Source organism: Colossoma macropomum, unplaced genomic scaffold, assembly GCF_904425465.1.
Source record: "Colossoma macropomum unplaced genomic scaffold, Colossoma_macropomum, whole genome shotgun sequence".
NCBI lineage: Eukaryota > Metazoa > Chordata > Actinopteri > Characiformes > Serrasalmidae > Colossoma > Colossoma macropomum.
Genome location: NW_023494807.1, coordinates 13,245,972 through 13,262,126, shown reverse-complemented (window position 1 = coordinate 13,262,126; position 16,155 = coordinate 13,245,972). Strand labels below are relative to the sequence as shown.

The following is a 16,155-nucleotide window of genomic DNA, read 5'->3' as shown; positions in this document are numbered from 1 at the left end:
AAGTTCCTGGACAATACGTTAGAAATGATTTCAACTTTTTTTGTTATTTAGTTTTTTTCATTTAGGACTTGCTCGCAGGCCATATAGTAGAAACGTTAAACAATGAATTATAGATCGTATTGTATCGTAGTAAAATACTGAATAATTTCACTACAAACTGACTCATATCGTTTTTACTTTTAATTCTTCAGTAGATGTGTATCCGGGACAGCGGAGTGAGAGTTTCCGGGCGAGCTGGTCGCCATTTTGCGCGCAGGACTGAGAGGTAGGAGGAGCAGCGGAGTAAAACAGAGAGCTGAAATAAATTAGAATAAAACTTTACAAAATTACATTAGTTCGGAAAAACACGGTTGTAAAAGAGCGGATAATGCACTGAGGTGTAGGCTATGAGTTGAAAAAGCACCGAGGATGTGCTGGTGTTGTGGTGGGGCCTGCGTTTCCCTGGAGCTGCGCAGAAATAAATAATGCAAAATAAGAAATAATCGACAATGGCATTGAAAATCAACATCAGAGTGGAATAACAATAATAATATTTAGAAAATAGTCTGTTGAGCAACGCGAACAGTAACACTTAAACACTCATACATAGTCCTTTTAAACAGCTGACAGAGCAAAGATTAGCCGCGCTTGCTAACGCCACTGTTAGCTGATTTAATTAATGTTAAACTTATCGCGAATCTGATTGGTATAATGAACGTTTTTTTTTTCATCAGAATAGCAAATATTTGCTAGAATGTTGTTTTCGTTGCGTTTTAGAAATCTCAGCGTTGAAGGATTTGAGTCCAAATGTACAGAAACAGAAATGCTGATAAAATCACATAGCGTTACACTAGTTTTGGTCAGTGAGCAGTAACGTAGTCACAGTGTAGCGTCGGATATTTTTATGCGCCTAAAGTTACATTCCTTTGGGATATTTAGCTAGTGTTAAATAGTCGCTACCAATATGTAGGGGTGTGTGAACTGCCGTGTGTCCTGCTTAGCCAGCTAGTTAGCTAACTCTCTCTGTCTGAATGAACACAAAAACCAAACCCGTGTCCTTCAATAAAAGGAACTTAAGCTAGCTCTGGTGGGACTATGGCTAAAAAAACAGGAGCTCCTCTGTATAGACATTTTAGAGGAAAAAACGCTGTCATTCCAAAAATAAATACATAAATATAAGAAATCAAAATGGGACCTGTGGACCGACATCCGATATTTTTCATTTACGTATCTGCCGATACTAATACATAAACAGAGGGTTACAAATGCAGTACAATGAATAAAATGCATATATTGTGGTGCAGTGCTGCCTAAACATTCTGCTCTTCCATAGTACAATAAATACTTTGTCATATATCGGTCAAATTTTATCTGTCAGATTCTAGTTTTTTTTTTTTTTAGCAAACGTCATTTCGAGTTGATCGTGTATCCCTATACTTAACATCTTTTTAGTACTAGTCATATCAAACAACAAACCTCATTTAGATAAACAGGTGCCATGCAGTAGGTACTGCTACAATTTTGGATAACAAGTAAAGCTGTTTCCTTTCACTGTTCTATTCCGAATGAACTGTTATTGTTTTATATTGGCTCAACAGTTCACTATTTTATAGTTAGGAGTTTTATTGTGATTATGATTGATTGTTAATAAGCTAATAGTAATGTCATTTTTCATATAGTATTTCATTTTTTGCTGTGCTGGCTTTGTAAGTTGTTTCATCAAAGTGTATATCCTCCTCATTCCCCTTAGCTGATTCTGTTTCCAGTTTTCTTTCTTTCAACCCAAAGAAAAGGTCATAAAGTTTAGAAAGAGATTGAGTGGCATTACTAGTAAATATTTATGCTTTAGTCAGGGCTGTGTCTTTGTAGTTAATGCATGCTTCTCAGATTAGGGTATGTTTTGAATAGTGTATGAGATACTTGTGCTTAATCCTTGTTTTGTTGTGGGCAGGCTCCAGGGATAAACACAGTAAGACAAAATGTGGGACCAGGGTGGGCAGCCCTGGCCGCAGTGGCCCCTGAGCCAGCAGCAGTGGATGCAGTCATTTCAGCATCAGCAAGATCCAGGTAAGTTTTTTTATCACTGTCTGTCCAAAAATTTGTAGACACCTACTCCTCCAACACAGCTTCTGAAATCAAGGGCGTTAATAGGGAGGCAGTCCCCACGTTGCTGCAGTCACAGCCTCTACTCTTCTGGAAAAGGCGTTAAACTAGATGTTGGAATGTGAAGATTTGATTGTGTTCAGACACAAGAACATTAGTGAGGTCAGATACTGATGTTAGATGATTAGTTCTGGATAAACTCCATTCCAGCTCATCTCAAACGTATTTCATGGTGCTCCAGAAAACACAGTTGCACTGCTCCACAGCCTAATGTTGGGGGAGTTTAGACGCTCCTAGATGACACTTGCCAGAATGTCCCAATCTATTTGCAGTGCTTGTCTGTGGAGAGCATACAGGCAGTGTGCACGCAATTGGCCATTTGTAAATTCTTAGAAAGTCACACCTCTGTTTTTGTTGCTACATTGTGAAACCTTCAGTTCAGTCTGTTTTGTAGCATTCGTAACACTAAATGTTCAGCAGTACACTAGAATATGTAGAAGCACACAGAGGAGTACGTATAAAACATTTTTTCATTCAAATAAACTATATTTATATGATGTTCGGTACAGTCATGCATGAACTGAAAAAAGCTGTATGGCAACCAATTCAGAGTAATCAAGGAATCTGGAAAGTATGTTTACAGTAATTAACCAGAGAAAAGCCACTCAGTACTAAAACTGTAGATTTTCTTGTCTGATAAGGAGGAAGTTTTACCAACATATGCTAGTCCAACAGATGAGCTCATGCCTAAGCATGGAGCTAGTCAGAACAACATTTGATTCTATGGAGCCACTGGGTGCTGAGGAAGACTCCTCATCTCTTTAGCAAACTTTAATGAAACAATACAAGGAATGGCATGTGTAAAAGTGCATTAATATTTGTCTTTACACACAATTTTAATCAGACATAACTGTACAGTTCTGTTTAATCTGACTGATTTATCAAGCTAACTTTTAACAGCTAAATTAAGAAAAGCTGACTTAGCTGTTGAACTGATTTGTAATGTGTTCTTTTTTTGTTGTTTATCAAATTCTGCATTCCACATAAAGATTAGCTTACCTTAGTTGCTGCATTGAGCTGTGAGAGTGGTCTTCCACATGGAGTAATCAAAACTTTTCCAACTGCAGGAAAGAAATAAACACGGCACCCCCCTCCAGATGATAAAGATGGCGTGCCAGGCATTATACATTTCTTGGAAACACCTTTCCACAGTTTCTTGGCCTAATAATTCTGGTTAATTTAATGCCACTGCTTTTCTAACTGCTTTGTTTTGAGGAGTTTTTCTTTCACAGAACAGAGGAAATGTGTGGTTTAAATGAGTGTCAAGATGTGAGGAGTTGAAAAAGTTGGAATGAAGAAATCTGTGTCACATCAAGCATTTATCAAGTCATGGCTGTAATGATATGAAACAATACAATTGCAGTACTAGTATTCAGTTATTCTTGGATAATGGTTTCAGTAAAGCATGAAAAAGGAGTCTGTAAATAGTGCATATTTTTTACCAAGGGTGATAAGGTAGGACTTATTGTTATAGCGATAACAGCAGTGCCTTTCCAGTAATTTTCTTTTAAATGTATTCCTTTCTCTGCACTGATGACCCCATATTGTACTGTGCAGTGAATGTGTGTGTTTTTTTGTTTGTTTGTGTATTGCAGGTCAGGTGGACTGGGCAGCTCTAGCTCAAGCATGGATCGCTCAGAAGGAGTCGAGCGGTGGGGCAGTAGATCAGCAGCCTAATGGACAGGACATCCCTGGCCTGGACGCTCACAATAACCACACAACCTTCCAAACTCCAGACTCCAACTTTGGGAGAATGTGGCAGCCAGGTAGGACTAAATTTATATATATATATATATATATATAATATAATATATCGCTGTTGTCAGAAAAAAAAAGTATGTATAAATATGTATATGTGTTTGTGTATGTGTGATATATATATGGAAATAAATATTTGATTGTGTATATAGATATTAATATGTATAATAAATATATATTTAACATACTTGCTTTAAATGAGTTTTGGAAAGAAACATTGTTCAGAAATCTTTCAGACAAACACAGTGCTCATGATTTTCACAAAATAGAGATTGAGTAAAAAAATTGTCTCTGTTGCATTTAAATTTGTTATATCCCGTTTCAAAAGCTTCAGAAACCACATGGCAATAGCAGTTTGGACAGAATGGGCTCTTTCATAAAAATAAATATTAAAAACACATCATAGTGGTTTATATACAGATTGGATTTTTATATACAAATTATACGTTTTTGTTACTTTACAAACAATCCTACTTAAGAAAAAATTCCATTGTTGATCTTATGAGTGCAAATCTGTGCTATTTTGTCTCTTAAAAAACCTTTCCATTAGGTTTGATTGTTTTTTTTGTAATTAGAGAAAAATGCTTGAGTTACCACTTAACACTGCAGCCCCAAAAAAGCCTACTAATGCACTTCTATGGCAGTAAACATTAGATTTTGAATGGAAGCCTTATGTCAGCTTTTTGTCATCAGAAACACACGTTTTCACATTCAGACACAGGATGGATATGGTGGAATGGAATTACAATACACGTTAAATCTAGTCTTTGTGGTTTTTAGCCCCCACCCCTTTTTAACATTATATTTTAAGGCTCACATTCTTAGATTTTTTTTAGGTACTTAACATTTTACAGAGACAATAGCTACAATGTCTAAGCTTGACTAAAATGCTTTGATTACTCAACTAATCAACGTATAGGGACAGCCCTAGATTAAATGTGTAAAAAACGTGTAAAACGTTTAGGAATATCTAATCAGTATTTTAATTTAACATTTTTATTAATAATCGTTCCTAGTTTAAATAAAAAATCCTCATTTATATTTTTTTATGATATTCATTTATCATAAACGCATTTAACAAAGTGTGAAGGACAACTGGCATTTGGTGCAGTTGAATTGTGAATCATTGTGCATTTTTACACTCCTAGTTATTTACAAACTTGTGTGTTGTTTAGACTGGTTTTGGAAAGAACATTGATCAGAATTCTGTCATACAAACACAAATTGTTCATGGTATTCACAAAATAGAGATTAATGAGTCAATAATTTTAATAATGTTTAAAATATTTATTAGTAATATCTAATCATTTTTTTAAATGGACATTTTTATTAAAAGTGGTTCCTAGTTTAAATCAGAAATTGCTAGTTTCTTTTTTCTCATAATATATTTTAAGAGTAGTTATTTACAAACTTGTGTGTTGTTTAGACTGGGCGATGCATGGGCAGCCGCCTCCTCCTCCTGCAGATCAGGCTTGGATTACACCTGGGCCGGGACCTATGGATGTTGTGAACCCGTCTGAGGACAGTAACAGCCAGGACAGTGTAGAGTTCACTGCGGATCCGCACCACGGAGTCTTCCCTCAGAACAGCCACGGTTTCGGGAGCCAGTCGGAACATTACCCTATGGCTCCAATTGGAGTCAACCAGTTCGATTATCAGGTATGATGTGAAAGCCCAATAATTGCATGTGGGCAGCTGCAACACTGCTCCATTAATCATCAATGGTGTTGATTATGTGAAAAAGTTTACTGTAAAACAAAACATTGTGATGTTCATATGATCAATGCAATCATTGCGACAGGTTGTACTACAGGAAGTGTAGGTGTCCATATGGTTTCTGTTATTTCATTGCACTATAAAAGAAAAAGTGAAGATGTGATTTAATAATATTGATTGATTCATCTATTGTAGGTGTCATTACTTGTCTCTTTGACAGACAGTCTGTGCGCAGTTGCTTGAATTTAGTTCATGACTCTTTTATTAAAGATTTTTGAATGTTGTTGAAATTCCTTGAAAACATTATGGTTCTTGTTGTGTACTGCTATAAGGCTCTACAATGAGTCTCCTTACTGCAGAGATGGTACTGATCTTCTGCCGTCTGAAGTGTGCACATCACTATATCACCTCTCCTGTTAATACACACGGTGCAATATATCATAACCTGCTGCTGTAATGACACTTTCACTATGCACTTTACATTGTAATATTGCTGCCGCTCCTAGTTGTGTCTATGCTCATTGTGCTTTTAGTTTACCTCATATCACTCAGTGCCTGCTATCATGTAAATACAACAAATCTGTCTCATATGCTATGTAAATATGTAAATAGATATACTTTATTTCTACTCTTATGTCTGTTTTTATTTCTATTTTTTATTTTCTGCATAGTATGTGTAAGTTTATGTGAAATTATGTCTTGCTACTGAAAAACTGCAATTTCCCTTCGGGATCAGTAAAGCTCTACCTGTCTATCTCTATCTATAGCATGGAGCAGCAACAGCAGGAGCTTATGGCCCACCTAGTGCTGGGTTCCACCCTCCTTACTGGTCTGATGGTCCCCAAAACAGACGAGACAGACTCCCAGGGTTCAGGCCAGACCGGCCACGGTCACCCAACCAATTAGGAATCAAACCAGACACACCAACTCTTGGTAGGTACAGACATTTGTTGTTGATGGTTTGGTCAAAAAAAAAACTAATTTACACAGTTATCTCTTCATCTGAAATGTAGTCAGTCAGCCAAGGCATGTTTGGTGTCCATGTTTTTTTTTCAGTTTTGCAATGGAGCTATAAGACTCCTGCAGCCAGAATTCAGATTTCAGTTTTAGAAGTTTTACGTTTCTGAATAGTAGTAGTAATAGTAATAATAATAATGATGATGTTGATAATGATGATAATGATAATAATTTGTGTTACACCTGTACAGTGTTGGAATCTGCACCAATTCGGGCACTTAAGTACAGTCTTGGTACTGGCAATAGTGAGTACCGATACCAGGAAACTGCTGAGTGATGCGCACATGCCTGCCAGTAGTTGGACTTTTACCACACGCAGTGGTGGTGTTGGATTAGTTCACATTTGAGATAAGCAGTAGTGTTTTAAAAAGGCTTTGTAAGCCAGTATTTTGGAGGTTGGCACTAGTAGTCTTTCATATACTGATTAAATTCTTCTTGAGGTATTATCCACATACAAATGCAGGTAACTCAACATTTTAACAATACAAAACACGCTAATTGTAGCCTTTTACTTTAAAGCAGCATTATGTATCAATTTTACCTTAAAATAACAGCTTCAGAATAATTTGGATGGAACATTGACCTATAATAGGAGAATGGTGTCTCTGTCATCACCACTCTGGACCTGGAACACTTGCTTTATGTAACTTTGAAGGAGCAGGCACGAGACCTCTTGCGAGAACTGCTTAACGGTTTACGGCACCACACCACACACCATCAACTCTGGGTCTTCAGTTGACTATAAGAAGAAGCTAGCTCTGTATTCCCAGCATGGACATCATGGCAGAGGCTGCAAAGAATGACCAAGCAAAAGACCAGACAAGAGTAAATCTTGGACTGGCATTTACTCGATGGTGGGAGTTAAGAGATAAAAGAATACAAGACAGTATCACGGCTAACAGGAAAACAACAAATGTCTGACAGCAAAGTGTAAATCTCTGCCAATGTTATTTATCAAAGATTGCGATGTTCTTGGTTCTTTCACATCTGGTGATGTTTTTGCCGGTGTTGTGCCGAATTCAGGTTGCTTTTGAGGGAGTGTACGTTAGAGAGACATATGGAAGGAGCAGCTGGAGTCTAGCCTTTAGCATAACAGGCTGCTAGCTATACTAGTGTTTTCTCTGACACCACCTGCATTGTGCCTTTGTTGGTCAGCTGTGTCAGTATGAGGGCCTGGTCCTTGCATTAAGCCAAAGATCTGCTGCTGCCGGCGGTGTGAATGACTAATATTTGCCAAATTCAAACAGTCTGATGCTCTTAGATTTAGCCTATAGAATAAAAGGGATGCATGTATGAGACATGACTTGAGAAATTCGTTTGTAAAATAAATATTTAGTACTGTTTTTGTAGAGTCATTTGTATGTAATTTAATTTTCTAGTGCCATTCATTCAAGTTTAGTTTGTCTAATTTGTGACGCAGAACACTGCTTTTACTAAAGTGAAACATTAAAAAAGCATAATTGTATAAATATTAGGATTTTTAGGCACCTTTCACAGAAGTGGTATCATTATATCCCTAGTAATAATAAGAATAGAAGGAAGAAGAAGAAACTTTGTACAATGAGATTTTGATGTTTTGACACTTGTTTTGTTCTTGTTCAGATGCAGTTAAACGGAGAACTTTGCCTGCATGGATTCGCGAGGGCCTTGAGAAGATGGACAGAGAGAAGCAAAAGAAGCTGGAGAAGGAGAGACTGGAGAAGGAGCGCGCTGAAATGGCGAACGAGGACAAGGACAATGATATGGTAGAGGAAGAGGGAGAGGGCCCTCGGGTGCCACGCAAGAGCAAATTTGTAAGCATCCTGTAGAGAATGCACTCAGCACTCAGGAGAAGGATCCCTGAGGTTACTGCTGATCCATACACACAATGACCTGCCCAGACATTTACTATTTATACTGTCAGGGATTCTCTTTTTGAGTGGAAGTTCATTGTTCAGATTTGTTAGTGTTTTAGAGGAATTACTTGACCAAGCATGCTAATGTGGCTAACAGCGAATGGAAGCTAGTATGCACCAAATGCATTCATGCTAACTGGTGAATATTCACTTCCATTCATACATGTTAGCAGCATTAGCTTTTTTGACTGAACAATTTCTTTAATGTTTACAGCACATCTAATGGTAAGGAGTGTATTTCACAAAGCAGACTTTTTTTTCAGTTAGCCAGATAACTTAAGCCTAAACTGAAGCTTGTCCAATGGGAAAAGAGGTAAGGTTCATTCCTAGGGGACAATTCTCACTTTTGGCTTAAATTATCCAGCTAACTGAGAAACTCTGCTTTGTTAAATACATACAAAGAAACTGAGGGTTCTTCCACAAGCTTTTGTTCAGTTTGAGCCTCCTCCAACCTTCTGTATGTTTGTGCTTTCAGGACAGTGATGATGAGGATGATGATGGTGAAGAAGGTGAGGCTGCAGAGGAGAGTGTGACGGGAAGACGACCAGACAGTAGTAGCAGAAACTCATCTCCTGCACGTGAGGAGCAGAGCGAACCAGAGATGACTGAAGAGGAGAGAGAGTTTCAGCTGGTTAGCATAAATACTTTTCACTCACACAGGCATGCTCTGGGGCTGCAAATAATGATGATTTCTCTAACCCATTAATCTGTTGACTGTAATTCAGATAATTGATAATTTTAACTATTCTTCACTCTTCAGTTTCTCTCCTTTTGCCACCGACATCATTTAGAGCTCCTGTGGTTACCTAATTTATACTGCATACATTACATTTACTGGCATTGCCCAATCTGTAGGAAAACGTTCATGTTCCTAAATAGTATTTACTTGTGTATATTGCACTCTTCTATGCTGGATTGGCATGCTACCTGCTTTTAACATAATTGTTTATCATTGAAAGCGCATATCTTTAAAACTAAAGAAATTTCCGTTTTCATAACGGTCAGTCACATAAACAAAGGCTGCTTAAAAAGTGAATGTTTCTACATTAACCACTGCAGTGGAGTTGCACGATATGGACATAAAATCCATTTTATCATTGGAGCCCTTACAGGCGAATGCCACTGATTTTTCAAACATTCTGCATTAAGATGTGAACAGTCATTCAGAGTGGTTTGATGTGCAATGTCCTGTTCTCGAGAACCTTAGAGAGTCAGAATTCTTCACAGAAGTGGTGATAGGAACCAGGCGCCTGAAGGAAAGGTTTTGGCCTAAAACATATTTTATATCTGTTCATGGTGGAGAGATACATGCAGAATTTCTTTCGGATTTACCATCATCAGCATTACAAATAAAATCTCATAAGGCACAGATAGGTTCACTGGTTGTTTAGAATAGTAAATAAAATGACTGTATTTGTGTTGTAGACATCTAGTCCCTTGGTTGTTTACAGTGAATCATTTCACATTAAACCACTCTGAATTAGTTTGATTTAATTGTACATGTTTCTAGGACGGATAAATTCCCATTTAACAGTGTGTACAAGTTGCAACAGTTTCTTCTGTGTAACAAGCGATTTCTTCTTTTATGGTGCAGTAAAACAACAGAAGCCATTTCACCTTGTACACTTCCTGTAGTGTATTTCAATCTTTCAGAATGACTGCAGGTGTCATATAAACTTTTTTTTAATGTAAATGACTGATTGATGGGTCAAACGTTTTGCCATACTTGACAGTGTTGATGCCTAATGCCTTTTACTGTTTCTCACTTGAAACCCTGAACAGATGCTCCTGACCAAAACACTTCTGACTGAAGTCCTTCTCGAGGTGACGAATGAAGAAATCCTGCAGGTGGCCAAAGAAACCCACCGCAAAGCCACCAAAGGTGTGCTAGTCTTCTCCTCTGTCCATGAAACTGTGCCTTCCAGTTTAAAAGTGAAGAAAAGCTGCTATTCACACTGTAGTCTTATTTATGCACTGATTGACTTCAAAAATATGAGACCAGTTTGTATGCCTGGCATTTTTATGACCTTGATAAAAAAGCTCTGTATGAACAAGCAAAAATGAAATGTCTCCTCAGCTATTCTCTGCTAATGCGAAATGGGAGGAAAAAGAAACTCCAAAGAGAGAGAGAGAGTGGAGTTTTTGCCTTTGTTTCATCAGAAAGCCCTCAGACGGGTCTGAAAACTCTCCAAAACTGCGTTGTTTATCTCGGAGCAGAATTCTCACTGCTATACCAGCGGGACTCCTGTTTCAGAGAGACTGCATTAGTACAAAGTGGTTATCTCCCTCTTCTCCACTATTGACTTCTGTGTGTGTGTGTGTGTGGGACAAACATTGTTTGTTAACCCTCTTCTTCTCTCCATTTGTTTGTTTTTTTTATGTTCTTGCCAAAGGCAGCACTTGTGAATAGTGCATATCTGTACCGTCCTTCTCTAGAGACTCTTTGAGAAAATGGTGGCTGTATGTGTTTTAACATGTTGTTCCTGTTGTTGATGTGAATCAAAGCTCCTGCAAAACAGCTGGCACAGTCCAGTGCACTGGCTTCTCTGACCGGCCTCGGTAAGTGCTCTTTTCTGCACGCCAACATGGGTGGGGTGGGGGGATTCAAAGGTCAGGGTGGGGTTACTCTGGGCTTAGCTTGTTTTGTACTATGCATTTATTTTATATTATGTATGGTGTACTGTATAGCAGGTGATTAACCATCTGCATCTGTGTATTTGTATTTAGTTTAAGATAATGTCTCCGAATCCCAGGCCTGGGGTGTCAGTGCTCGGCAACATTTTTGTGCTTTCCGTACTCTAGAATCACACTAGATATTGACAGTTGGTATCTTTTTGCGAAATAAGTGTGATTAAATTGGTATGGTAAAATTGGCAATGAAAAAATAATTTAGTGCAGTTGTCAATTTAGCAGTGATATTTGGTGAGTGAGAAAACTATCAGGAAAACTGTAAGGTTTAAGGTTACCACTGCTGTTCGTCACATGCAGCTTGTACAATCTCCTTAGAAAAGCATTGCTAATGGAATAGGATTCTCTAGAGCAGCTGCACATGAGCTGTGAAGTATTGAAACTATGTTCACTGGAGTGATGGAGCACCTTTTAATTTCGTTGGTATGAATTAGAGTGGTGTGCGTGATCCAGATCTAATCATCCAACATCAGTGCCTGACCTCACTAATGCACTTGTGACTGAATGCAGAGCTGAGTGTAGATCTGCAGGTGTCTGTAAACTTTTTCATGTATGAAGAACCGAAGTTTCACAGTTTATCATCAAGGGTTTCAAGTCTATGACATGGAACCCTGTTGTATGTAATGTGATGTGAACGTGCTTGCCAAATTTACCTGACCAAGCATGTGAGGACCTTGTTTTAAAGTTCATGAGTTGAATCAGGTGTTCTAGATCAAGGAAAACACAAAAATTAGGGTCCCCAGCATGATGGCGATTTGGGACTTAAAAAAACATATCTGCCGAGGTCATTAAAGCATGCTTCATTACTCAGGAGGTGACGTAAGAGAGAGTATGGGTGTGTGTGTGTGTGTGTGTGGGTGGGTGGGAGAGAGCAGTGATACGGATGTTGGAGTGTTTTAAGCTGTGTGTGTATTTTTGCTATAAGCATGGGCTTTGTCGCTGCAGGAGGTCTGGGTGCATATGGTTCGGACAGTGAGGACGAGCGCAGCGTGAGGGGCTCGGAGTCGTCCGACACCGACGAGGAGGAGCTTCGCCACCGCATCCGCCAAAAACAAGATGCCTTCCGCCGAAAAGAGCGTGAGCTACAGCAGCAGGAGAGACAGGCCCTGGAAGCACATGTTATCACAGGTAATGTCACATGGCATGCACTACTCCTATTAAATGATAGTACATGTCAAATTCACATTTTTTTTCTCCTTTCTACAAATGTAGTCTATCAGACCACTTGTGTTTTGTATCTAAAGTTTGCTTTACTTTTGCACGGGAGCTACAAGTTTATACTTCACCTATTAGCTTTGTGCCACTGAAAAAATCTTTGGCCAAAATATATGTGGGGAATTTTAATTTTTTATTTATTTATTTATTTATTTATTTATTTATTTTTTGGAAAAATGGCCCAAGATTTTGACTGAAAAAAACATACAGATTAAATAGGCCTACAACACAGTGATTTTACAAATCATTTTAAAAATTTCAGTCTGAGCTGCAGAAGATCCAACAATGAACGCGCTGGCTGTGGAACTGTCATGTTTTCTATGAGGAAGAAAAGCAATATAAGCAATATAATTTCTGTTCATGTCAGATGTCAGGGGGAAATACAGCATTCAAGAACTTCTCCATTACAGGTGTAATAACACTGTGAAATGCAGAATATAACAAAACAGCAGAAGCAGAAAGGAAAGTCCCTGGTAGCAAGTTAACAGCATCTGTAGCTTCAGTTTTTGAAATGACATAGTATAAAGTAAAAAAAAACAGCACTGTCGTAGATGAGCAGCATTTCTGTGTTATCCACAATGACTGAATTCTTATACATATTGTAATCTTTTCCTTCTCATTCCAGTTTTCTCATTTTTACATTTTATAAAGGTTTATGTATCAGCATATATATACAGATGGGCAAATATGAAAAATATGGGATATATGCCCACAATTCCAGTATTGATGCATCCCTGCATCTAGCTAACCTTGATAGCTGTTAGATATAGTTAGATATAGACATCTTTTAGATATAGTCTTTTTCTTGGTTACTGCCTCTGATTCTGTCTCCAATAAGCTGTTGTGTAATGTGAATGTATCTTTTATTGTTTAAAGACTGTAAAATAAAAATAATTAGCCAGAGAAAGAGCATAGTTTAGATATTTGCTGGCTTTCCAGTTAGTTAATGTGTGCAGCTTTCTCCTGCTTCAGCTCATTTTTCTGATTTATAAAACAATGTAAATACCAAAAAAATGACAGATAATTAAAGATAATTCAATAGAAGTCAGCCAACTTTGTCTAGCTAAGTTAAATTCTGGAGATTCGTGAGTTGTTTAGATGGTCATTAAGGTATTTATGATGGGTTAATGTCTGAGAAATGACATACAGCATTCCACTTTCACTTTTACCATAAAAGAACAGTATATAGGTAAGTACCAGTTGAAAATCACATACCTTTCCAGATTAATGACAGGACAGTCAGGTTGTTATATTACAGTCTGCATCCACAAAATTGCCGTTATTCAGAGTACTCCGGAGTTTCCTCTGTTTACTTCCATTCACTCTGTTAAGGCTTTGATCTCTGTGCTTGCACCCTGTTACACTTTTTAGACCAAGGATTGTCGTCTTTGGTACTGCCGTACGCCAGGCATACATTTTGTCAGCTTATCTTACTATATTAATGCACTTTGTGATTTTGCATTTCCAGACTGAAATTAATCTTTTTTCTGTGCAAAATTGGTTAATCAATGGTCAGGACTCCCACAGGACCACAACAAAGCAGTTATTTAGGTAGTGTGTACTTAATGAAGTGGCGTGTCTGTGTGTGCAGGGTGAATATATGGGTGAATATGTGCAAGAGTTAGTGAAAATACTTTTATTTGTCTTTTCCAGAAGCTTCGAGTGGAGGGAGCAGGGAGAGAGAGACTTATGAAGACGATCAGTCAGAACCCAAACACAAACAGGAAGTGAGAGATAGAGAGGTGGAGCCAGTGGCAGAGCGCCGCAGGTCGCGTAGTGAGGTGGAGGTCAGCGAGGTTAAGAGGTCAGGGTCAGGAAAGGAGCGCACGGGCCGCGGCGTGGAAAGCACTAATGGCTCTCCGAACGAACGCCACAGCCGCTCGTCACGCTCCAGCTCCACTTCCTCCTCCAGCCAGTCCTCTTCCTCTTCCTCTTCTTCATCATCACGCTCCTCCTCACGCTCCTCTTCCTCTCCGCGGAGAAAGAGGAGGCGCAGTCAATCCACCTCCTGCAGTAACCGCAGGCACAGCCAATCAGAACGTGGGAACCGGGAGAGGAGGCGGAGTAGCAGAGACAGAAGCTCTGCCCACCACAGGAAGCGCAGCCATAGTAGAAGCCGCAGCCACTCTCGCCCGCGGCGGTCCAGCAGGGGCCGCAAGAGCAGGTCCAGGGAAAAGGCCAAAGCGGCAAGCCGCAGCTCCAGCAGAGACAGGCGACGCAGACGCAGCCGTAGCCGAAGCCGCAGCCGCCGGAGGCAGAGAACGACCAGCAGGGAGAGGGAGAGGAGGAAAGAAAGGAGCCAGAGTCGAGAGAAGGAGAACAAGAAGAAAAAAGAGAAGGAGATAGACAAGAGGAAAGAAAAGCAAAGGGGAAGAGAGAGAGAGAAGGAGAAAGAGCGAGAAAGAGAAGGCAGCTCGGTGAGGGAGGAAGAGGGCAGGTCTAGGAAAAGACGCGAGAATGAACGTATAGACTCACACAGTGAGAAATATTCACGGCAGGACAGCAACAGCAGGTCTAGTAAGAAATCTTTGGCCAAAAGTAGCCGGAAACGCTCGGACTCCGACTCCAGCAGGTCCCCGTCCCCTGAGCTTAGCAAGGGAAAGAAGTCTAAAAAAACTAAACGTAGTCGATCAAGGTCAACGGAAAAATCTCACAAGTCTGGTAAGAAGGCAAGCCGCAAACACAAGTCTAAGTCGCGATCAAGGTAGTATCCATTTTTACTCTTTTTCTTTTATATGTATTGAGCTATGTTTGTGTTTGTCTCTGATTCATAATTAGTTATAAATGTGTATATATGTCTGTTTAACAGTTTTCTACTTAAATGGTAGTCTTTAGGATTTTCTCATTTCAGATAATTGCGAGTATGCTAAAAATGTGATATTAATGATATTAATATTTTCCAGTAAAGCAGGCGATTTCTGAAGTGTTTATATTCAAACTGCTTTTCCTATTCATTGTACACTGTTGATGCTACAGCTGTAGAAGGTGTGGTTATGTATTGATCTCTTGGATGTAAAGAAGTGAGTGTGTAAGATTGCACTAATGGTGTCCTTGTATTTTTGTTTGCAGGTCAAACTCTCCCAGCCGCCGTAGGCGCTGAGGGGCGCTGGTCCTGACTCGTGCACTTATTTTAAAATTCCATGAGTTTAACGGGCTTGTCTCATTGTGGAGGCAACGTTGTAGGTGAACTCTCCACTCGCCCCCACCCACCCCCAACCAAACCCTGCCCCCCACCCTCTTCCCAAACCCACACAGTTGTAAATATGTGATATTTTTTAAGTGATGTCTGCAATACAGGACGTTTTGAATTCTAGTTTTTTTGCCTTGTATTATGCAAGACTCAGCATTAGGTAGTCACTAGGATCTTGAAGCTGTTTAACATTTTAAAACCCTCTGCAAGAAGTAAAGAATTCACATTTAATGTAAATTGTCCAATAAAACAAGAATGATTCTTTGTCTGCAGCCTGAAGTTCCTTCTGAAGTTTTCCGTTTTTTATGTGGTGCTGTGACTGAGTAGTCGTTTCAGGGAACACAGTTTCAGAAAGCATACCCTTCCACTAACTGACTTTATTTAAAAACTGTACAATGCAGAAAGTGATGTAATACACAATACAAGAAAGGGAAAGTAGAAAATGTTGGTCCGGAGAGTTCAGATCCTTTCATCTGTCAAGTATGAATCTTCTTAAATCTCCAGGGGAATGGTTTGTATGTTCAGAAAGCATTA

General features: G+C 39.1%; 1 protein-coding gene across 1 annotated transcript; it reads left to right on the top strand.

Moving 5' to 3' along the window:
- The first annotated feature begins 210 nt into the window (after positions 1-210).
- Positions 211-15,893, top strand: pnisr (PNN-interacting serine/arginine-rich protein). Its single transcript, XM_036556745.1, has 12 exons — positions 211-265; positions 1,931-2,046; positions 3,738-3,908; positions 5,327-5,559; positions 6,384-6,549; positions 8,236-8,426; positions 9,004-9,159; positions 10,311-10,410; positions 11,034-11,087; positions 12,162-12,344; positions 14,085-15,135; positions 15,501-15,893. The coding sequence occupies exons 2-12, from the start codon at positions 1,959-1,961 to the stop codon at positions 15,529-15,531; spliced, it is 2,424 nt and encodes an 807-aa protein (XP_036412638.1). The 5' UTR covers positions 211-265; positions 1,931-1,958; the 3' UTR covers positions 15,532-15,893.
- The last annotated feature ends 262 nt before the right edge of the window (positions 15,894-16,155 follow it).